This window comes from Oryctolagus cuniculus, chromosome 6, assembly GCF_051225735.1.
Source record: "Oryctolagus cuniculus isolate XC-2025 breed Fujian yellow rabbit chromosome 6, ASM5122573v1, whole genome shotgun sequence".
Taxonomy (NCBI): Eukaryota; Metazoa; Chordata; class Mammalia; order Lagomorpha; family Leporidae; genus Oryctolagus; species Oryctolagus cuniculus.
This window is the reverse complement of record NC_142872.1, coordinates 26,738,818-26,757,604: the sequence shown is the minus strand read 5'-3', so window position 1 is coordinate 26,757,604 and position 18,787 is coordinate 26,738,818. Positions and strand designations below refer to the sequence as shown.

General features: G+C 46.1%; 1 protein-coding gene across 5 annotated transcripts in view; it reads left to right on the top strand.

The window, feature by feature from the left end:
- Nucleotides 1-18,787, top strand: part of KLHL3 (kelch like family member 3) — a 124,682-nt gene that overhangs the window by 72,413 nt on the left and 33,482 nt on the right. For all 5 annotated transcript variants that reach the window (XR_016236149.1, XM_089335902.1, XM_089335899.1 and 2 more), the window contains 2 exons: nucleotides 1,016-1,125; nucleotides 15,245-15,361. Coding sequence is in view for 4 of the 5 variants with exons in the window: in XM_089335899.1 (XP_089192025.1) it covers nucleotides 1,016-1,125; nucleotides 15,245-15,361 (227 nt within the window). In the remaining variant the exon portion in view is untranslated. The remainder of the gene's footprint in view (nucleotides 1-1,015; nucleotides 1,126-15,244; nucleotides 15,362-18,787) is intronic.

Sequence of the window (18,787 nt, the reverse complement as noted above, 5' to 3'; positions counted from 1 at the left end):
TACTTAAAAAAGAGAGTTACAGAGAGGGAGACACACACCCCAAATGGCTGCGATTGCCAGATCTGGGCAAAGCAGAATCCAGGAGCCAGAAACTTCATCTTGATTTCCCATGTGGGTGGCAGGGAGCCTGATTGGAAGTGGAGCAACCTGGACTCAATTGGTGCTCATTTGGGGTGCTGGTCTTGCTGCTTAACCTGCTATGCTGGCCCTAAGATTCCTTCTTTCTGAAATGACTAATAATACTCTATAGTAGCAGGGTGATGGCCTGGGCAAATGTCAGGGCAAGAATTATCCCTGGCATTTTCTTTGTGCAACTCCAGGCCTATTTGTCTTGCTCTGTCTGTCTCTAAATTTCCCTGTGTTACATCTTCTTAGGCCTGGCTGCTGGAGACTGTTGCCAGTGATGGTGGGGCTAACCTGGTACGATGACTCCTAGATGGCCGCTTAGTTGAGCCTCCTTCTGAGCCAGAAACTTATCATAGTCAGCTTGGCTGCTTTGGGCAATAAAGGATGTCCCTGTCTTCTGACCTTCTACTATTGAGTTCCCATGAGAACCCCTAGAGACTTGAGCCACACTGAACTTCCCACCACTTTTGTGTGGCTGAGCTGTAGGGGCCACTAACTGCAACTCCACCAGCTTGCACCTTGAGGGGGAATGAATTCAATTAGCAGGCAGGTCCCAGAGAGGCTTTCTGCATTGCCATTACTAATCTCATGGAGAATGGAAAAACTTAAACCTCGGCTGTTTGCCGCATTTTCCTCTGTGTTGATGTTCAGGACAGAGGATCACACAGGTCCGTGTGTGCCTTCACTGCTGAATTAAAAGAATAGTTTGCCTCCAGCCAGGATGTCTCTGTCTTTCTCCGTCTGTCTCTGTATTGCCCATCCCTGGCCACCCCACCCACCAGGACTCCATTCTGAATCCTGCAGGTGGACATGGCACTGGCTCATGGAAGGGCAGGGGAATGTTGCAACTTTGCTTCCTTAACTTCTTCTTTTTTTTTTTTTTTAACAGAGCAGCACTTTCCAGAGGTGATGCTGGGGGAAGAGTTTCTTAGCCTAAGTCTGGACCAGGTGTGCAGCTTGATATCCAGTGACAAGCTGACCGTGTCTTCGGAAGAAAAGGTATGGCAAGGCCCTTTGGAGAAACAGGAGCCTCACTTGTGAAGTGGTCGCGGGAGGGCCTTGTGGTTTGGTAAAACCATTTTCAGAAAGAAAAAAAAGCACTTTAAAAAAATTCCATTTAAACCAAAAACCAAGCAAACAACAACAAACAAGGTCTTTCTGGCCCATGACCACTACATTCTGGATCCTTTAGAGAAGAAACGATGATGGCGACGACCAAGCTGCCTGTATTGACTGAACACTTGCTATTTGCCAGGTGCTCTGCTAAGTGCATTGTGCTGTCCACTAACGCAGGCATCGACGTCGTGCCTTATTACAGGAGAGGAAACCAGTTCAGATTCCCCTTCTGCTAGGAAGAAGTTTCTTGCTGTGGGAGATGTAGTCTCCCATAGTGAGAACAACATCAGCGGGTCCAGACCTTAGCTCTGGCATTTTCAGATTCGTTGCGTGACCCTGGGGGAGGTCTTGCCTCTCCTAGATTCCTCATTTGTAAGGTGAGGGTGATAGCACAGGGTGATGTGGGGACTCACGGGGGTGATGCACCAAGTGAAGCGTCTGGTCGAGTGCCTGGTGCCCAGGAGGTGCTCAGTCAGTGTCAGCTGCATCCGGATTGAACCCATGCCCCTCTCTGATCCAGGATGGCGCGCTCTTTGTTTTACCTTTCCATGTGCTTGGTGCTGAGCCATTTTTGCCTCCCACACTGAACCCCGAGTTCCCTGATGCCAGGGGACCACATGCTACTCATTTCTGCCTCCTCAGAAGTGCTCAATAAATGCTTCTTGAATTGTCCTGGTTCACTCTTTTTTTTTTTTTTTTTAAGATTTATTTATTTATTTAAAAGAGTTTCACAGAGAGAGAAGAGGCAGAGAGAGAGAGAGAGGTCTTCCATTTGATGGTTCACTCCCGAGATGGCTGCAACAGCCGGAGCTGCGCCAATCCGAAGCCAGGAGCTAGGAGCTTCCTCTGGGTCTCCCATGCAGGTGCAGGGGTCCGAGGACCTGGGCCCTCTTCTACTGCTCTCCCAGGCATAGCAGAGACCTGGATCGGAAGTGGAGCAGCCGGGATGCAAACTGGTGCCCATATGGGATTGCGGGTGCTTCAGGCCAGGGCGTGAACCCACTGCGCCACAGGGCCGGCCCCTTGGTTCACTCTTAGTGTCCAAGCTTGAGGCCCATTCCTAAGTGAATATTAAATAAAACTAAATAATTGAAAAGGGTTTTATTACGTCAGGTATGAAACTGCATGATGGCACGTGTCCTAAGAACAGGGTAGACTCACTAGCCTCTCCCTATCATCCTAGAAAAGCTCCATCAGGAAGGCAGTAGATGTTTGTTAGGACTGTGGGCCTGCAGACTCCGACAGGTCCCCGAGAAGGTGAGTGGCCGAGCAATCCGGACTCACCCAGGCTCGGGAAGGCCTCTGCTTCCATGAACTCTGATGTGAGGCAACAGCTCCAGGGAGAAGAATGCTGATGGCCAGACCATACGCCCCTCCTGCCTCAACCTCAGCAACTGAGAGACTACCTTGCTTCTTGCCAGCCATATCTGCTGTCTGCTCTGAACTTTGCTACCAGATTGGCACAGTTGGAAGGCATGAGGCCGTCTGTTCTGTGTGGATGCTGAAGCAGCTGGTCAGCTGCTTGGTCATGTCCTCCATATGTTTTGATTCTGTAGACAGCAGGATCTGCATCAGTATGGGTGTCTGGATTGAAGGGGGGGTCCTGCTGCCTTGAATTCATGCTGGCGTGTCCTGCCCTGAGATCATAGTAAGTTTTCTCCAAGTGAGGGCTTAATTTGTGCTTAATGTGAGAGGATGGAGTGGAGGAGGGGGATTGTTTGTTGGGAGGGGCATGATAGTGCCCAGGAAACTGCCTAGGCTGCGGACTTAGACATACCTGGTTGTATGACCTTGAGAAGTCACTGGTTGGCTGGCGCCATGGCTCACTAGGCTAATCCTCCACCTGCGGCGCCGGCACACCAGGTTCTAGTCCCAGTTGGGGCGCCGGATTCTGTCCTGGTTGCCCCTCTTCCAGGCCAGCTCTCTGCTGTGGCCCAGGTGTGCAGTGGAGGATGGCCCAGGTCCTTGGGCCCTGCGCCTCCATGGGAGACCAGGAGAAGCGCCTGGCTCCTGGCTTCGGATAGACGCAGTGCGCCGGCCGCAATGCGCTGGCCACGGCGGCCATTGGAGGGTGAACCAATGGCAAAGGAAGACCTTTCTCTCTGTCTCTCTCTCTCACTGTCCACTCTGCCTGTCAAAACAAAACAAAACAAAACACACACAGACACACACACACACAAATTAAAAAAAAAAGAAGTCACTGGTCTCTTTGAAAGTTAAGTTTCCTTAAATCTAATATGGAATTCTAAGAGTACCTCCTTTATAGAGTTGTTGTGAGGATTAGATAGAATGGATGTAAAATACTGGAACCATGTTTGGCAGGTGCTTGGTAAATGGTAGTTGTCAGTGTAATTGAACTATTGAACTATTAATGGTATTGATCATTGATATCATTGCTAATTGGTACCAGTTCTGCCACTGATGATGCTAAAATATACCCTTGAGTTAATTGCAAGTTTCCAGAAACAAGGAAAGATGAATTTAAATACGCACACTTCACATTATCTATAGTGGCTCTCACTAATTCACAGGCTTTACTTAGGAGCTGCTCTCTCTATGTAACCGAGTTTGGGGTATGTATAGGTATTTTTCACCTGAATGAAGTTCTGCTTGATTTTGGTTCTTAGAAATTATGCGTGACTTCACAGTTGTGTGCTGCTTTTCATACAGCATATTCCTTCTGATCTTGATCCCTTAGTGCCTTTAGGGTTGGTCATGTAATTTTGAGACTTATCAAAAATAGCAGGATATGGTCTGCATTTTCTTGTTGGCTCAACTTGTAGTTTTATTCCCCCTTACTAGATCAAGTATTGCTGGCAGTTGCATAGCTTAAAGTCTGTAACAATTAGGTATTTGTCATTTGAATGCCGGTCCTTTAGGCTTTGAAAATTCAGTGTCCGTTCCAGGAAATTTGGTCATTTCTACTCCTTTAATTACATTGCATCTGATAAGCAACCTCTTAGATGTACAATAGCTTTTCCTTTCCTTTCACTATTGTTTTATAGTGGGATTTGAAAAATGTATTTGAAGTAATCTTAGGGTATTAATTTAAGTTAAAACCCAACTACATTTATTGTTAACATTAAAAAAAAAATTTAACGAAGTTGGTAATCAGATAACCTGTGTTCAGCTAAAGGCACACATCCAAATTAGCTGTGTTCTGACTTCTCAGCCTGAGGCCCACAGGTGTCTTTCACATATATTCTAGAATTCAGCCAGATTCTAGATATCAAAATTGGGTGAAATCATGCATCTTAACAGAGATGAAATGTGATATTTTACTGTGAATGAGGAGTTAAGTAGTGGTTGGGCCCAGACAGCTTATCTCGTGGGTGTTAGAAAGCACTCCATAGGTTCTACAGTCAGAGTGGCTGTTTTTTTTAAAATTTTTATTTATTTTATTTTTAAAAAATATTTATTTTATTTATTTGAAAGACAGAGTTACAGAGAGAGGTAGAGACAGAGAGAGAGGTCTTCCATCTGCTGGTTCACTCCCCAGATGGCCGCAAAGGCTGGAGCTGTGCCGATCCAAAGCCAGGAACCAAGTGCTTCCTCCTGGTCTCCCATGCGGGTGCAGGGGCCCAAGCACTTGGGCCATCCTCCGCTGCCTTCCCGGGCCACAGCAGAGAGCTGGATGGGAAGAGGAGCAACCAGGACTAGAACTGGTGCCTATATGAGATGCCAGCACTTCAGGTCAGGGCTTTAACCTGCTGTGCTACAGCACCGCGCCCCCCCCCTTTTTTATTTTAAGATTTTTTTTTTTTATTTGAGAGGTAGAGTTACAGACAGAGAGTGGGAGAGACAGAGAGAAAGGTCTTCCATCTGCTGGTTCACTCCTCAAATGGTTGCAATGGCCAGAGCTGTGCTGATGCAAAGCCAGGAGCCAGGAGCTTCTTCCAGTCTCCCACGCAGGTGCAGAGGCCCAAGCACTTGGGCCATCTTCCACTGCTTTCCCAGGCCATAAGCAAAGAGCTAGAATGGAAGAGGAGCAGCCGGGATACCAACTGGTGCTCATATGGGATGCTGACGCTGTGGGCAGAAGCTTAGCCTACTACACCACGGCACTGGCCCTGCGACTGGGTTTTAATCCCGACTTTCTTAAAAAAGCTAGGGGGCTGGCGCTGTGGCATAAGGCAATGCCGGCATCCCATATGGGCGCCGGTTCAAGACCCGGCTTCTCCACTTCTGATCCAGCTCTCTGCTATGGCCTGGGAAAGCAGTGGAAGATGGCCCAATTACTTGGGCCCCTGCACCCATGTGGGAGACCTGGAGGAAGCTCCTGGCTCCTGGCTTTGGATCAGTGCAGCTCCAGCCATTGTGGTCATCTGGGGAGTAAACAGTGAATGGAAAACCTGTGTCTCTCTCTCTGCCTCTCCTTCTTTGTCTGTGTAACTCTGACTTTCAAGTAAATAAATTAATATTTAAAAAAAAAAACCTAAGGCAAATGGCTGAAGAAAAAATATATATATATAAAGCTGGGTCCCCTTGGGCAAGTTATTTGTTTCCCACCAGAATGTATGTGCCATATTGTAGTGGATTTTGTCTAATTGTCACCGCAGGAGTGGTAACAGGTTTATTAGAGACACTGAAAATTATTTGTTGAATGAAAGAAGCTCTCTGAATCAGATGTGGGCTTTAGTGGTGAGGACTGGTGAATCATCCCTCTGAACCATTTTGGCTTCAGCCTCCATTCAGCTCCCTGCTTTGAATTTCTTCTTATTTAAAGCACTCAGCTGTTTCCCTCTTGTTTTTAGAACAGTTCAGATACTTTTTTGTTACAAGATAGCTGCATTCTTTTTTTTTTAAGATTTATTTATTTATTTGTAAGTCAGAGTTACATACACACACACACAGAGAGAGAGAGAGAGAGAGAGAAAGGTCTTCCATCTACTTGTTCACTCCTCAGTTGGCTGCAATGGCCGAAGCTGTGCTGATCTGAAGCTAGGAGCCAGGAGCTTCCTCCAGGTCTTCCCATGAGGGTGCAGGGGCTCAAGAACTTGGGCTGTCTTCTGCTGCTTTCCCAGGCCATAGCAGAGAGCTGGATTGGAAGTGGAGCAGCTGGGACTTGAACTGGTGCCCATATGGGATGCCGGCACCGCAGGTGGTGGTTTTACCTGCTATGCCACAGCACTGCTCCCCTCCCCCATTTTATTTTTTAATAATTTGTTATTTTCACCTGCTTGAAACCAGAGGGGAAGATTACCTCCAAGGCAGTTCTATTGATTCGCACTCGTTCTCCATCCGAATGTCATTCTTCAGTCGTATCAGGATTAGTGCCACTGAAGTCATCTTTCACCTTGCAGACATTTCTGTCAAATCATTGGGTTTCAGTACTCTTCCATATTCTTCATAGAATCATAGTGAAAGTATTTTTATTGGCTAAAGATAGTCAAGTCATAAAGAGCTGAAGAAAGATTTCCAGGTTAGATGATGTCGTTGTTTTAGTTTCATCTCATTTTTGGTTATCTGAAGCCCGGTACCTGACAGAGGCCTCTGTGGGAAGAGAAGATTTACCCATCCATTCATGCTTCTGTTAATGAGGAAATATTTATTGAGTGTTTTCTATGTAGCAAAAAAAAAAAAAAATAATCACAGGAGAGATCTTGGTGAACAGAGACACACAAGATCCCTGCCTTTGTGGAATTGTACGGGGCAGAGGGGTTCTAGCCAGTGCACGCACAGGTGAATACAGAGCCGCCGCTGAAGTGCAGTGTGGAGGAAGTGCAGAGGGCGCTGAGAGAGCGCAGGCGGGAAGGCAGCGGTCCTAGCTGCTGCCTCTGCTTTGTCACTTTCCACCCCTGTGAGTAACGCTAGCTGTTCCACAGGGCCCAGAAGGAAGCAACCACAAGGAAGAGCTGTGGCTGTGTAAAGCCTTCGGTGATGGTGCTGTGAGAAAGAAGAGCACAGCAGGCTGGGTTTCTGGAGTCCAGGGCATCCTCAGACCACAACACGTGCCAGCTCGTGACGTGATGGTCAATGTTTAACTGCCTTTCAAAAAAAAAAAAAAAAAAATCCTGAAAGCCACGATTTGTTTGCTGATTCACTTGCTGATTTCTGCAGTGTAAATATTTCCACCAAGGCTAATGTCAGGCTATCCGTGTAGTGTCACTGAACACTGAGCTGGGAAGATGCAGTGAGTGCAGCTGCAGCTGCAGCACCACAGCCACTGCTCCCAGTTGTGTGTTGTCCAGGTGGGGTATGGTGAACACAGCTGTTGTTAACTTTCACTTTAAAAGCAAAACCAGGAATCGGATGAATTGTTCTTGCTTCTAGGAGCACTGTCTTGATTAAGAGCATGGCAGGTGACTTGGAAAATGCTGATTGCGTCAGTCCCTGGGGGAAGAGCAGGGTCCTCCCTGGGCAGTGTCCTGTGGGAGCATGGAGGGCAGTAATTGGGGTTATAGGGTCAAGAACTTGCTCTTCCAGCTCAATAGTCCACCCAAATTTTTGAACTAATTGTGCTTTTGAGATGCATAATCACACAGTATTCAAACTTGGGTTTTTGTCATTAGAAGTGAGTTCATTGGCCAGCGCTGCGGCTCACTAGGCTAATCCTCCACCTTGCGGCGCCGGCACACCGGGTTCTAGTCCCGGTCGGGGCGCCGGATTCTGTCCCGGTTGCCCCTCTTCCAGGCCAGCTCTCTGCTGTGGCCAGGGAGTGCAGTGGAGGATGGCCCAAGTGCTTGGGCCCTGCACCCCATGGGAGACCAGGATAAGTACCTGGATCCTGCCATCGGATCAGCGCGGTGCGCCGGCCGCGGCAGCCATTGGAGGGTGAACCAACGGCAAAAGGAAGACATTTCTCTCTGGCTCTCTCTCTCACTGTCCACTCTGCCTGTCAAAAAACAAAACAAACAAACAAAAAAAAACAAAACAAAAAAAGAAGTGAGTTCATATCCCAAATCTTACTACTTTCTGGCACAGTGACCTGGGACAACCTACTAACCTCTCTGAGGCTGTTCCTTCATCTGTAAAAGATGAACAGTGACACTTCCTTCAGAGTTTTCTTGTTGGATTAAATGAGACCTTGTAGGTAAAATGCCTAGCATTTTGCTTGTTGTTGATAGAGTTAGTCCCTCTGAAATCCTGAGTAGCAGATCAAGTACATGGTGTAGGAACCTAATTTGTTTCCTGATGTTGTCAGAATTAGCTTCCCCCCACTGCTGCCTGTGCAGAGGCCCTCTGTCAGGTACCGGGCTTCAGCTCTTCTGTTCTGTGGTTAATCACTCTTAAATGGAGCTCTTTCCTTGCGAAGTCACTGCACTGTCTTTTTAACTTGAGTCCCCCTTACTGATTCTCAAAACATATTTTGAAAGTAGGGGTAGGTGCCCAGACTTCCCATTTTTCCCACGTATGCAGATCCATCCTGGCTTGGTTGCCTTCCTAACTAGAGGGCTGGGTTAGAAGAACCGTGTGCATCTGCTGTCCCTGGCCGAGGACTGTGCTTATGTGTGAAGTGTGGTGAGCCAAGAATTGTGAAATCTGATTCTTGGTAACTCTTTTCCACATGACAACCTTGTAGTACCCAAGAAATTGGTTCTGGAATATGAATCTATGGGGAAATGATACTGTTTCTTTGTTTAAAAGTGAAACCCTAAGTATGCCCTTGTGGACAAGCTGATTATTTCATTCTGGTATCACCTGTCCCATGATTGAAGCCCCAGGGTCTCTGTGTAGGTTTTTATAGACCAGGGGTTGACAAGTTTTTCTTGGCCCTGACAGTAGATACTGTAGGCTTCGTGTGTTACAGATTCTTAGCTCTGTTATAGTAGTGTGCAAACAGCTGTAGACAATACATAAACAGATGATGTCACTGTGTTCTAATTTAATTTTATTTAAAAAGCAGGTGTCAGGCTGGATTTGGCTGATGGGCTGTAGTCTGCCACCCACTGCCAATAGATGTGGAAGAGGCAGTTAAGACGGGTGGGTCAGGCCATGAGCGCTGGTGTTGGGTTTGTGCAGAACCCAGCTTTGCTTCCTTCTGGGTCTGGGACTTAGAGCACGTAGTAAAGGGTCAGAGTGTCTGCTCGTTGGGTCATCGTGATGATTTAGGGGGATGATGTCTAAGATGAGTCCCTTGATGGAAGGGACTGTTGGGAGGGAGTTTAGCTGCGTTGAAGAGTAAAGCCAGTTGGAAGTTTATTCGCTTATTTTTCAAGCATGAAGTCTAAATGAAAAAAAAAAATGTGGCCTTCTCACTGCTGAGAAGGTCACTGTTGTTGCCAAGTGCTGTGGCTTTCACAGCTGAGTAGGTAAATAGTGCAGCTAAGCGGAACCAGTTAGACAAGTCAAGCCAAAAATGAAGATAAGGTCAAATATCGACTTTGGTGGACTCAGCTTGCTTTTTAGCTTTTATAACAAAGATTAAGCTGATTGGTGGGGAAGAACATGAATGATAGATCAGTTCTACCTACTCAAGGACTTAGAGTTCATTCTTTAGCAAAGCTTCACTCAGCAAACCACTTGGCATTGTGCTAGGCAGCATGAGAGGCAGGAGGTGCAGAAACGGAGCAGATACAGTTCATGTTGCAACAGCTCACGGGCTGGTAAATGGGAGCAGGAAGAGGCACGGATCACCACCTGCAAGGCAGAATGGAGCTGTGCCCGCCCGCCAGCTAACCGGCAAGGCCAGATGTCTCTATTTGACTCTTCCTTGCTTGCCAAGATTCCCGCCCTCTTCTCCTCTCCAGCCTGGACCTGCCTACCTCCTTACATGCTTCTGAACTCATTTGTCCGTTCATTCATTTAGAAAGTATTTGAGTGTATAATATGTGCCAGCAAGTAAGACAAGGCCCCTGTTCTCATGGACCTTGAGGGCTAGAAGAAGAAACGATTATTCACAAAATAATGCTCTGAGAGTGAGGGACATAGCTCTTACTGAGTTTATAATAATTTAAAAGCTGAACCAGACAAAGAGGATTTCTGCTGTGTCATGTGCAGATGTGTATACCATAGAGGCTATTTTATGTGGGAATGGGAACAGACTCTGCAGGCACACTGCCCCTCTCCTGCTCTGCTTCTTTCCTGTCTCTTCTCTTTCTTCTCAGACTGGTTCCTTGCCCAATTCAAGTTATGCCCAGCCTGACTTAAGTATATATTTAGGAAATAGGGCCAAGTATTTTAAGTGTAATGCATTGTTAATATATCAATACAGAAAGAAAACAGAGTGTTTTCCCCTCTCCTGGCAGGGAAAGCTGTGATTTCAACTTAATGTGATGTTGTTAATGCTGTTGCTTGTTTCCTTTTCCGTTATAATTTCTTTTCTTCTCCCACTTTTATTTTGAAAATTTCAAGTCTATAGTAAAATTTGAAAGAATTAATATGCATACTCTTAGATCCACTAGTTAATATTTTGCTTCATTTATCTATCTCCTTAAAGATTAAAAAACTGGGGCCAGCGGTGTGGCATAGCGGGAAAAGCCGTTGCCTGCAGTGCCGGCATCCCATATGGGCACCAGTTCGAGGCCTGGCTGCTCCATTTGCCATTCAGCTCTCTGCTATGGCCTAGGAAAGCAGTGGAGGATGGCCCAAGTCCTTGGGCCCCTGCACCTACATGGGAGACCGGAAGAAGCTCCTGGTTCCTGGCTTTGGATCGGCGCAGCTCCGGCCGTTGCCACCAATGGGGGAGTGACCTCTCTCTCTCTGCCTCTTCTTCTGCCTCTGTGTAACTCTGGCTTTCAAATAAGTAAATCTTTAAAAAATTTTAAAATTAATTTGAAAGGTGGAAACAGTGAAAGACAAATATCTGTCTGTCTGAGAGATGTCGCATTCACTGATCTACTCCCCAAATGCCGGTAACAGCTGGGGCTGGGCCAGGCTGAAGGTAGGACCCCAGGACTCAGTCTGGGTCTCCCATGTGGGTGGCAGGGATCCAAGTACTTGAGGCATCTCCTGCGCCCTCACAAGGTGCACATTAGCAGGAAGCTGGAACTGGGAGCAGAGCCAGGACTCAAATGTAGGCACTCAAGTAAGGAATGTGGATGTCCTAAATGGTATCTTTCTCTCTCTTTTTAAAAAGATTTCTTTATTTATTTGAAAGACAGAGTTACAGAGAGAGAGGAAGGGAGAGACACACAGACAGAGATCTTCCATCCTCTGGTTCACTTCCTAAATGTCCACAATGGCCAGAGATGGGTGGGTCCAAAGCCAGGAGCTAAGAGCTTCTTCTAGGTCTGCCTCTTCAAGGTCTCTCAAGTACTTGGACCATCCTCTGCTGCTTTCCCATGCACATTAGCATGGAGCTGTATCAGAAGTGGAGCAGCCAGGACTAGCTGGCACCCCTAGGGGATGCCAGCGTCTCAGGTGGTGGATATATGCACTATGCCACAAGTCCCCAACCAGTTGTATTCTAAAGAAAGTCATCTTCAACCTGTGGGAAATTTGTCTCTGCTTACCTAAAGGCTCACTTTTAGGGCCAAGCCAACATATGTTCACTGTTTAATGATAACTGAACATTTACTGTTATGGATTATATAAATTCTGAGTAGGATTTGATGACTTTGGAACCCTTCCCAAGAGTCATTAAAGTCATTGGTCTTTGTCTCCTGGGCCTAGATCATTCATATTCTCACCTGAATAAACCTTAAGTTTACCTTTTTTTTTTTTTTTAAAAAAAAGATTTATTTACTAATTTGAAAGGCAGAGTTACAGAGAGAAAAGGAGAGACAGATGTTCCATCCGCTGGTTCACTCCCCAGATGGCAACAGCAGCCAGGGTTGGTTCAGGCCGAAGCCAGGAGCCAGAAGCTTTTTCAGGTCTCTCACATGGGCGGAGGGGCCCAGGGATTTGGGCCATCTTCCCTGCTTTTGCAAGTTCATTATCAATGAACTGGTTTGGAAGTGGAGCAGCCAGGGCTCACACCAGTGCCCACACAGGCTGCTGGTGTAGCACGTGTCAGCTCTACCCACTATGCCACACCCTGGCCCCCAAGTTGTATCTTAACTGTTGGGGAAAACATCCTCCCCTCCAAATCCCTAGAGATTTAATCCTTCATTTTGCTGAGGCACTGAACAGTAAATTGTAGGCATTATGATATTTTGCCCTTAAGTATTTTAGTATGTGCCTCCTAAGAACAAGAAAATTGTCTTTTCTAGCCATAAATCTAACATTACACCAAAGAAATTTAGCAAAGAAATAGCAGTATTATCTAATGTATAGTCAGGACTCAAATTTTCCTGACAGTTTCCCCAAATCCTTTTTAATGGTTTCTTTCTAGGCCATAATCCAATCAAGATTTATGCACTGCATTTAGTTGTCATGTCTCTGAATCCCCTTAATCTAGAGCTGTTGAACTGTCTCTCTGATTCTTTTTCCTTTTAATCTTACATAATACTGACAGTTCTGAAGAATCCAGTCTGGCTATCTCATGGAGTGTCCCTGATTGTTTCCTCACTGTAAAATTCAAGTTAATTTGAAGTTGAATTTTAGGAAGGATACTGTGTTGGGGATGCCATGTTCTTCCCACTGAATGGCAATCAGGGAAGCAGTGTAAGTTTGTTCTGCTGTTGGTGGCTTCAGAGTTGACCCTTGTGTAAGGAGGTGTCTGTAGATGATATGCACGCTGTGGGCTGGCACCTTGAGGACTGTGTCTTCTTTCAGTTTGAGCATCCGCTGATGATCCTTGCTGAATCAGTCAGTGCATCTGTGATTCCAAAGTAGTGTTTTTAAAGTTCTGTCTACATTTATTTTATTTTTGATTGTTTTAAAAAAGATTATTTATTTATTTATTTATTTGTAAAGCAGAGTGACAGAGAGGGAAGAAGAGAAGAGAGAGAGAAAGTTCTTTTGTTGCTGGTTCACTTTCTAGATGCCCATAACAGACAGAGCTGGGTCATGTTGAAGCCAGGAAACAGGAACTCCATGGAGGCCTCCCTCATGGGTAGCAGGAACCCAAGTACTTGGGCCATTATCTGCTACCTCCAGGACACATTAGCAGGAAACGGAATCAGAAACAGAGAGGAGACTCAATCCCAGGCATTTTAATAAGGAATGGTAAGGTTTGGCCTCTGAAGCAACAGCTTACTCTGTTGTTCACCCTACCTTCTATATTTATTATCTGCCATTTTTTTTTAAAAGAAGAGCCCTTCATACAATTTTTAAAGTCTTCCTGTGGACCCATAGGTTCTGTTTTTTTTTATTACATTGTCATTCATTATTTTTTTTTAAAAGATTTAATTATTTGAAAGGCAGAGTTAGAGAGAGAGAGACAGAGACAGATACAGATACAGAGAGAGAGAGAGATTCCATCTGCTCATTCACTCCCAAAATGGCCGTAACAACTGGAGCTGCGCTAGAGCAGAGCTGGGAGACAGGAACTTCTCTTGGGTCTCTCACTTGGGTGCAGGGATCCATGTACTTGGGCCACTTTCTTTGATGGAGCAACCAGGAGCCCGTGCCCATATGGGATGCCAGGGCCACATATGGCAGCCTTATCTACTATGTCACAGTGCCAGCCTACATTATTATCTTTTTTAAAACTATGAATACTGTATACTGAGATTCAGTTTACATGCAGTGAAATGTACAGATGTTAAGTATACAGTTTGATTAACGTTGACAGATGTGTATGCATGGTGGCATACACATGCCACCCTCTCAAGAACACACGTATTTTGATGAGAAGTTTCCTCTGCACCACTTCTGGTCATTCCCTGACCCTGTCTTACCCTGAAGCGGTGCTGGTCTCATTTCTTCATTATTCTCGTTGATATTTAAACTGCCTCACATATGAGGGTACTTCAGAAAATTTCTGAAAACATGAAATTAAAGGATGAGTTTACTTTGGTGTAAGAACAATTTTAAAATCCATGTTTAGCTTTTAAAATTTTGGACCCAAATAAATTCATACTCTTCATTTCATTTTTCTACGAACTTTTTGAAGTACCCATGAATGGGCAAAGAAAGCCCCATCCAGCTGGCTGTGTGTCCCAGTGATGTCATTCTTGATCTGTGAGCACCTTCATTCTTTGGTACAGCAAGGTGTTTTCTTTGTTGTTTTTAAGATGAAAATATCCAAGGGCATGGACGCTATCTTCATAATTTCTCCACAAGTGGGCTTCAGGTTCTTTGGTGCTTATCTTGTTACAATAGTGTTGCAGCAAACATCTCGCACAGTGAAGTGAGTATTTTTGTAGGCTCAAGCTCTAGAAGTGGTATTTCTAGGTCAGAGTATGCACATTTAAATTTCTGTTTGATATTACCAAATTCTTCCCTCCCCTCTTAAGAAACTGTACTAATTAAGTTTCCACTGACATTGTTAGTTTCCCCACAACCTCACCAACAGTGACTTGAATCTATGTGTATATGGTGGTACAGAGTTTGAACTTCACCTTATCCCTGAGCAAAGCCAATATCCAAACCACAGATCCTCCTTTGAGTTCCTCCAGTTTTTTATTTTACATAGAAGTGCAATTTCTCTTCAAAAGAGAGGTTAAATCCAAGGAGAAATTTTTACACTTCTCTGTCATTCAGTGTCACATTCACCATCAGAGCCAGCTTTAGGCAAAGGGCATTCTTCCTGTTTTTATTCTTCATTAACTGTCATGGGGGACAGATGAGGAAAGGGGTTTGGGGGACAGAATGACATTGCTCCCAGGGCTTCTGATCCTCTTGAGCAGTCCTTGCAAATTAGTTTCACAGTTTCTGCTCTGCATTCTATTCTCAAATAACTATTGGAACTGATTTTTTATGTTAGACTGAACCTTGGCTTTGTTATACTGTGTGTGTGTGTGTGTGTGTGTGAGAGAGAGAGAGACAGACAGAGAGAGAGGGAGGGAGGGTGAGAGAGAGTGAGAGACAGACAGAGAGAGAGACAGAGAAAGAGACCAGTCTGAGGCCAGCTAGTAAATGCTGGTTTCTGTTTTTGTTGTATTTTAAATTTTGAATCTTAGGTTAATTGCCTTTGTGGATCACTTGTAACTTTTTTTTGTCTTTTCAGATTGAGAAGGTTGTTTGAAAACTGTTGTCTCTTTGCTGAAGATACCTTTGTTGTTTCTCTTCATAGGTGTTTGAGGCTGTCATTTCGTGGATCAATTATGAGAAAGAAACACGTTTAGAGCACATGGCAAAGCTGATGGAACATGTCAGGCTCCCTCTCTTACCTAGGGATTACCTGGTCCAGGTGAGCGATTTCTTGTTTACCCAGACCTCTAGGAACAGCAGTGGGAACCCTGGTTGTATGGGATGGTTGAGGATGAATTTTTTAGATTTTTATAATATGAGAGGCAGAGAGATGCTGGGGGCGGGGTGTGGAGAGAGGGGGAGGGAGGGAAAGAGAGAGAGAGAAAGAGAGATACTGAGAGACCACAGGTTCTGGGCCTGTAACTTAGCCTAAGTTTCCCATGTGGGTAGCAGGAACCCAATTGCTTGAGCCATCCCCACTGCCTCCCAGGGTATATATTAGTGGGAAACTGAAATTGGGATTGGAGCTGGAACCTGAACCCAGGTATTCTAATATGGAAAATGGGTGTCTTAGTTGTGGGCCAAATGCCCACCCCAGAGGATTCTAATGGGTTTTCTGTATGGGTTGAAGGCATCAGCCCCCTGGACAAAGTATGAGTTGTAGTATTGGAAGGTTTTAAGAGTCTAGGTTTGCAAATAAGATAATTAGGTTTTAGACACTTCTCTACTACTTACTGGCATTGCATTTTTTAAAAGATTTTATTTATTTGAGAGGTAGAGTCACAGACAGAGAGAGGGAGAGACAGAGAGAAAGGTCTTCCATCTGCTGGTTCACTCCTCAAATGGCTGCAATGGCCAGAGCTGCGCTGATCCGAAGCCAGGAGCCTGGAGCTTCTTCCCGGTCTCCCATGCAGGTGCAGGGGCCCAAGCACTTGGGCCATCCTCCATTGCTTTTCCCAGGCCACAGTATAGCGCTGGATCAGAAGAGGGGCAGCCAGGACTAGAACAGGTGCCCATATGGGATGCCGGCACCGCAGGTGGAGGATTAACTCACTGTGCCACAGCGCCAGCCCCTGGTTTTGCATTGTTATTGAAGCTCTTCAGGTCCATTTCTTGTTGCATAGAACAGATATAATAGAGCACAGCAGGGTTGTTCTGGAGGCTGAAGGGGTTACACGTACACCGGTCAGTTGTTCAGTGCAGAGACTGGCATTAACACCTGTTCAATAAAAAAGCTAACTGCTTTTACTCCAGGGGTCATTTCCATGTTTCTGTGTTACCTTTTTACATTAGTTTTGGGCAACTGGAAGCCCAAATCAGGACTGTAAAAATCACTTCCTACTAGGTATCCAGAATCCATATTGTTTCTGTTTCCTCCAAGAAAGGAAAGAAAAAATTTAGAATTATGAAGTACTTTTACTGGGCCTTGGAGCTTTTGGAGGTAGGGATGTGTCTGGGGTCACCAGCCAGTAGAAGTGATGGTTGGGATTCAAACCCAGGTCAGGATGGCTCTGAAGCACACACTTCTACAGGTGTCCACAGCTGAAAGGACAGCTACCTCTCTGTCCTCTTTACCGTTACCTGACTTACTTGGTACAGTAAGTGGCAGTAGACACGCCCACATGGGGTCAGAGGGTAACCGTTGAAATTCATGAATAAAACAGAACATGAGGCAGTTAGCCCTTGCAGCTGTCCCTGAGACATCTTGGGAAAGAAGGGAAGGCCCAGCCATGGGCACTGGCACGTGGGAAATTTTGTCAAACCTCAGCTTTCTCATCAGGTGAAAACAGGATTGTCTGTATCCACAGAAAGCCTGTAGCACTGTTCAATGATTTTTTTTTTTTTAGAGATTTATTTGAAAGACAGAGTTACAGAGTGAGGTAGAGCCAGAGAGGAGAGCCAGAGAAGAGAGACAGAGAGAGACAGAGAGACAGAAGTCTTCCATCTGCTGATTCACTCCCCAAATGACCACAACGGCCAGAGCTGAGCTGATCCAAAGCCAGGAGCCAGGAGCTTCTTCTGGGTCTCCCACGCGGGTGCAGGGGCCTAAGGACTTAGGCCATATTTTACTGCTTTCCCAGGCCACAGCAGAGAGCTGTATTGGAGGTGGAGCAGCCGGGACTCGAACCAGTGCCCATATGGAATGCCAGTGCTGTAGGCAGGCTGCTTTAACCTGCTGCGCTGCATTGCCGGCCCCCCGTTCAGTGATTGTTGGCTGATGTTCCTGCTGTCTTTGCAGATACTACCATGACTGCAAGCAGCAGGTGCCCTGGTGTCCTCCTGAATATGGGTCAAGTCCTTTGCTTATGGCTCTGTTGTCCATAGGTCTAAGAAGTCAGCGAGATGATCTCGGAATCTCTGTGCCTCCCTCAGTCCTCTAGGTGGTACCATCCAATGGTACCACTGCCCCCTGGTGGTAGCCTATCCTTCCTGTAAAAGGGGTCTCCTAAGCAGATGGACTGAGCCTGCCTGAGCGCCTAGGGTCAGAGTTGACCCCCTGTCCCATAGGTAAGACTGAAAGTGGAGGTGGGTGTCTCCCTTCCACAGGGAGGGTAGGCAGCCTGGCATCTGGGTTCCAGAGAAAGTTAAAAGGGCCTTTAGACCTGTGGTCATAACCTCCATCTAGTGGTTCCTAACACCATCAGGTGGCCACAGACTGAAATGTAACATACATCAGGAAATGGTTGTTGGGCTATTACAGAAAAGTAGGGTTAGAAATGAAGGCAGTTAGGGGTAATGGGTTTGAGAACTTTAGTGTGGGACACTTCTTTTTAAAAGGGCTTTTCTTGGGCTTTGGGAGGTGAACACTAATGGAAGAGGATGTTTCATTTGACCTTGAACCTCCAAAGTAGTGTAACCTGCTGGGCGTGGTTGACAGTGGGGGAGGGGAATCCACACGGCCTGACCTCTGGGGCAGATTGTTCCCCTTTTACAATAGCTAGCATTTATCAGGTTTTACTGAGCATCCTGCTTACTATCCTGGGAGGCAGCAGATGATGGCTTAAGTGCTTAGGCCCTTGCCACCCACACGAGAGGCCTGGATGGAGTTCCTGGCTCCTGACTTTGGACTGGCCCAACCCTGGCTGTTGCAGGCATTTCGGGAATAAACCAGTAGATGAAAGATCTTTTTCTCTCTGTTTCTGTCTCCCTTTGTCTGTTGCTGTGCCATTCAAGTAGATGAACACAAAGAAATATTTAAAAATAGAAGGCCGTATTAAATGTATAGCATGGTCATGATAAAATATAGATCCCACAAACACTGTCATTTCAACTGTCCTTGAGTGTGCAGTGGCGCAGAGGCACGTTACATTCCCCATGCTGCCAGCCAAGCTCCCTGCCCGCTTCGGGTCATCGTCATCACGCCGACTGCAGCTGTGTTCCTGTGCCGCGCTAGCTGTCTGGGGAGCTTATGCATTATGCGTCTTCCCAAGCTCATACTGAGACTCTCTCACACCTTAAAAGACCCTAAAAGTTGATGATTTGTCCCAACCCATTTCATTCCCCTGGTGCGAGGGTAATCAGTACCTACCAAGGAAACAGTGTTCCTGGGGAAGGGGGCGCTTAGAGGGGGAAGCAGCCTGGCCCTGCCAATCCTTCTTTTCCTGCCAGCCCCAGTGCTGCCTGGCTCGTGACGTCCCTGGCCATG